The following is a 5,000-nucleotide window of genomic DNA, read 5'->3' as shown; positions in this document are numbered from 1 at the left end:
TAACCAGCTATAGAGGAAGTAGAGGCTAGGGACCAACCAGCTATAGAGGAAGTAGGGGCTAGGGAGTAGGGGTCAGGGGGAGGGGCTAGAGGGTAGGTGCCAGGGGGAGGGGCTTGGGAGTAGGGGGAGGGGCTAGGGAGTAGGGGGTAGAGGGTAGAGGGTAGGGACTAGGGGTTGTGTTACCCAATATTGGGCAGTCTGTTGTGTTGCTCCTGGAAGGCATCAAGAGCCAGCATGGCGGCGTGGATCTGCAGCGGGGCCTGAGGGACACATTCACAATGGACAAAACAGGAAACTGCTCAGAGACGGCTCCAACACACAGCAGATCAAACACACAGCACACTGGAGCTGACCTATGACCTCTCACCTCTGGTTTGCTGAAGTCGGGAGTCAGGACCTGAGGCTTAGACAGCTGCTGCTCCATCGTCTCCTGAAGAGACGCACGGACAGAGACACGCGGACAGAGACACACGGACAGAGACACACGGACAGAGACACACGGACAGAGACACGGACAGAGACACACGGACAGAGACACACGGACAGACACACGGACAGAGACACACGGACAGAGACACACGGACAGAGACACACGGACAGAGACACACGGACAGAGACACGGACAGAGACACACGGACAGAGACACGGACAGAGACACACGGACAGAGACACACGGACAGAGACACACGGACAGAGACACACGGACAGAGACACGGACAGAGACACGGACAGAGACACGGACAGAGACACACGGACAGAGACACGGACAGAGACACGGACAGAGAGACACGGACAGAGAGACACGGACAGAGACACACGGACAGAGACACACGGACAGAGACACACGGACAGAGACACGGACAGAGACACGGACAGAGACACGGACACACGGACAGAGACACACGGACAGAGACACACGGACAGAGACACACGGACAGAGACACACGGACAGAGACACACGGACAGAGACATAGACAGAGACGTTTAAGGAAAAGACCACTGCAAACTGTGTTTTGGTGCCACAGTATGACGCAGTATGACACAGTATGAGACAGTATGACACCGTATGAGGCAGTCTTTTGGTGTGTGTTTCATTCGTCCACTGTTGATATCAGCCCCAAAACAATCAGCAAGCAACTTGGTCAACATATAGAACTTTATAAATACAGAAAGTATCGCAGTATGACACAGTATGAGGCAGTATGACGCAGTATGAGGCAGTATGACACAATATGAGGCAGTATGACGCAGTATGAGGCAGTATGACGCAGTATGAGGCAGTATGACGCAGTATGAGACAGTATGAGGCAGTATGAGGCAGTATGACACCGTATGAGACAGTATGACACCGTATGAGGCAGTATGACACAGTATGACGCAGTATGAGGCAGTATGACGCAGTATGAGACAGTATGACGCAGTATGAGGCAGTATGACGCAGTATGAGGCAGTATGACACAATATGAGACAGTATGACACCGTATGAGGCAGTCTTTTGGTGTGTGTTTCATTCCTCCACTGTTGATATCAGCCCCAAAACAATCAGCAAGCAACTTGGTCAACATATAGAACTTTATAAATACAGAAAGTATCGCAGTATGACACAGTATGAGGCAGTATGACGCAGTATGAGGCAGTATGACGCAGTATGAGGCAGTATGACGCAGTATGAGACAGTATGACACAATATGAGACAGTATGACACCGTATGAGGCAGTATGACACAGTATGACGCAGTATGAGGCAGTATGACACAATATGAGACAGTATGACACCGTATGAGGCAGTCTTTTGGTGTGTGTTTCATTCCTCCACTGTTGATATCAGCCCCAAAACAATCAGCAAGCAACTTGGTCAACATATAGAACTTTATGAATACAGAAAGTATCGCAGTATGACACAGTATGAGGCAGTATGACGCAGTATGAGGCAGTATGATGCAGTATGAGGCAGTATGACGCAGTATGAGGCAGTATGACACAGTATGAGGCAGTCTTTTGGTGTGTGTTTCATTCGTCCACTGTTGATATCAGCCCCAAAACAATCAGCAAGCAACTTGGTCAACATATAGAACTTTATAAATACAGAAAGTATCGCAGTATGACACAGTATGAGGCAGTATGACGCAGTATGAGGCAGTATGACGCAGTATGAGGCAGTATGACGCAGTATGAGGCAGTATGACGCAGTATGAGGCAGTATGACGCAGTATGAGACAGTATGAGGCAGTATGAGGCAGTATGAGGCAGTATGACGCAGTATGAGACAGTATGACACCGTATGAGGCAGTATGACACAGTATGACGCAGTATGAGGCAGTATGACGCAGTATGAGGCAGTATGAGGCAGTATGAGACAGTATGAGGCAGTATGACACCGTATGAGGCAGTATGACACCGTATGAGGCAGTATGACACCGTATGAGGCAGTATGACACAGTATGACGCAGTATGAGGCAGTATGACGCCGTATGAGGCAGTATGACGGCAGTATGAGGCAGTATGACGGCAGTATTACGCAGTATGAGGCAGTATGACACCGTATGAGGCAGTATGAGGCAGTATGACACCGTATGAGGCAGTATGACACAGTATGACGCAGTATGAGGCAGTATGACGCAGTATGAGACAGTATGACACCGTATGAGGCAGTCTTTTGGTGTGTGTTTCATTCCTCCACTGTTGATATCAGCCCCAAAACAATCAGCAAGCAACTTGGTCAACATATAGAACTTTATAAATACAGAAAGTATCGCAGTATGACACAGTATGAGGCAGTATGAGGCAGTATGAGGCAGTATAACGCAGTATGAGGCAGTATGACGCAGTATGAGGCAGTATGACGCAGTATGAGGCAGTATGACGCAGTATGAGGCAGTATGAGGCAGTATGACGCAGTATGAGGCAGTATGACGCAGTATGAGGCAGTATGACGCAGTATGAGACAGTATGACACCGTATGAGGCAGTATGACACAGTATGACGCAGTATGAGGCAGTATGACGCAGTATGAGGCAGTATGAGGCAGTATGAGACAGTATGAGGCAGTATGACACCGTATGAGGCAGTATGACACCGTATGAGGCAGTATGACACCGTATGAGGCAGTATGACACAGTATGACGCAGTATGAGGCAGTATGATGCCGTATGAGGCAGTATGACGGCAATATGAGGCAGTATGACGGCAGTATTACGCAGTATGAGACCGTATGAGGCAGTATGACACCGTATGAGGCAGTATGACACAGTATGACGCAGTATGAGGCAGTATGACGTCGTATGAGGCAGTATGACACCGTATGAGGCAGTATGACACAGTATGACGGCAGTATGAGGCAGTATGACGGCAGTATGACGGCAGTATGAGGCAGTATGACGGCAGTATGACGGCAGTATGAGGCAGTATGGAGGCAGTATGACGGCATTATGAGGCATTATGACGGCAGTATGACGCTTTCTGTAAACTAGATCTGGACAACTTGATGACTGACATTTTGAGACTGTATCAACAGCGGACAAATAAAAACTAATTATCCTGAAAGATGGAATGTTCCTTTCAGTGTAAACCATTTAAACACGTTTAATGAACGTCGTACTGCGGTCGCGTTGTGGTTGTGTTACTTACGAAGCTGTACGTTCTGGGGGTTTTGACCGGCAGGAAGAAGCCTCCGTGTGCATAGGGCTGCAGACACGACGTGTCCCCTACGCTGAAACTGTAGGGAGAGAGGACTGACACACACACACACACACATTATAATCAACAGTGATACAACCTTCTCCTGCCTGTGACCTGTCGTAGGACTGTCGTATCAGGACCTGTGACCTGTCGTAGGCCTGTCGTATCAGGACCTGTGACCTGTCATTAAACTGTCGTATCAGGACCTGTGACCTGTCATAGGCCTGTCGTATCAGGACCTGTGACCTGTCATAGGCCTGTCGTATCAGGACCTGTGACCTGTCATTAAACTGTCGTATCAGGACCTGTGACCCGTCATAGGACTGTCGTATCAGCACCTGTGACCTGTCATAGGACTGTCGTATCAGTACCTGTGACCTGTCATAAGCCTGTCGTATCAGTACCTGTGACCTGTCGTAGGACTGTCGTATCAGTACCTGTGACCTGTCATAAGCCTGTCGTATCAGTAGCTGTGACCTGTCATTGGCCTGTCGTATCAGGACCTGTGACCTGTCATAGGCCTGTCGTATCAGGACCTGTGACCTGTCATTAAACTGTCGTATCAGGACCTGTGACCTGTCATAGGACTGTCGTATCAGCACCTGTGACCTGTCGTAGGACTGTCGTATCAGTACCTGTGACCTGTCATAAGCCTGTCGTATCAGTACCTGTGACCTGTCATAAGCCTGTCGTATCAGGACCTGTGACCTGTCATTGGCCTGTCGTATCAGGACCTGTGACCTGTCATAGGCCTGTCGTATCAGGACCTGTGACCTGTCATTAAACTGTCATATCAGGACCTGTGACCTGTCATAGGACTGTCGTATCAGCACCTGTGACCTGTCATAAGCCTGTCGTATCAGTACCTGTGACCTGTCATAAGCCTGTCGTATCAGGACCTGTGACCTGTCATAAGCCTGTCGTATCAGTACCTGTGACCTGTCGTAGGACTGTCGTATCAGTACCTGTGACCTGTCATAAGCCTGTCGTATCAGTAGCTGTGACCTGTCATTGGCCTGTCGTATCAGGACCTGTGACCTGTCATAGGCCTGTCGTATCAGGACCTGTGACCTGTCATTAAACTGTCGTATCAGGACCTGTGACCTGTCATAGGACTGTCGTATCAGCACCTGTGACCTGTCGTAGGACTGTCGTATCAGTACCTGTGACCTGTCATAAGCCTGTCGTATCAGTACCTGTGACCTGTCATAAGCCTGTCGTATCAGGACCTGTGACCTGTCATTGGCCTGTCGTATCAGGACCTGTGACCTGTCATAGGCCTGTCGTATCAGGACCTGTGACCTGTCATTAAACTGTCATATC

General features: G+C 49.2%; 1 protein-coding gene across 4 annotated transcripts in view; it reads right to left on the bottom strand.

Annotated features, from left to right (window-relative positions):
* Positions 1–5,000, bottom strand: part of LOC110514691 (ubiquitin-like modifier-activating enzyme 6) — a 54,908-nt gene that overhangs the window by 35,728 nt on the left and 14,180 nt on the right. For all 4 annotated transcript variants that reach the window (XM_090188257.1, XM_090188258.1, XM_090188260.1 and 1 more), the window contains exons 10-12: positions 3,627–3,730; positions 368–430; positions 184–260 (exon numbers count right to left, since the gene is read on the bottom strand). In XM_090188257.1, coding sequence (XP_090044383.1) covers positions 184–260; positions 368–430; positions 3,627–3,730 — 244 coding nt within the window. The remainder of the gene's footprint in view (positions 1–183; positions 261–367; positions 431–3,626; positions 3,731–5,000) is intronic.

Source organism: Oncorhynchus mykiss, chromosome 10, assembly GCF_057628025.1.
Source record: "Oncorhynchus mykiss isolate SJ-2025 chromosome 10, ASM5762802v1, whole genome shotgun sequence".
NCBI classification, from domain to species: domain Eukaryota; kingdom Metazoa; phylum Chordata; class Actinopteri; order Salmoniformes; family Salmonidae; genus Oncorhynchus; species Oncorhynchus mykiss.
This window is presented reverse-complemented; position numbering and strand designations above follow the sequence as displayed.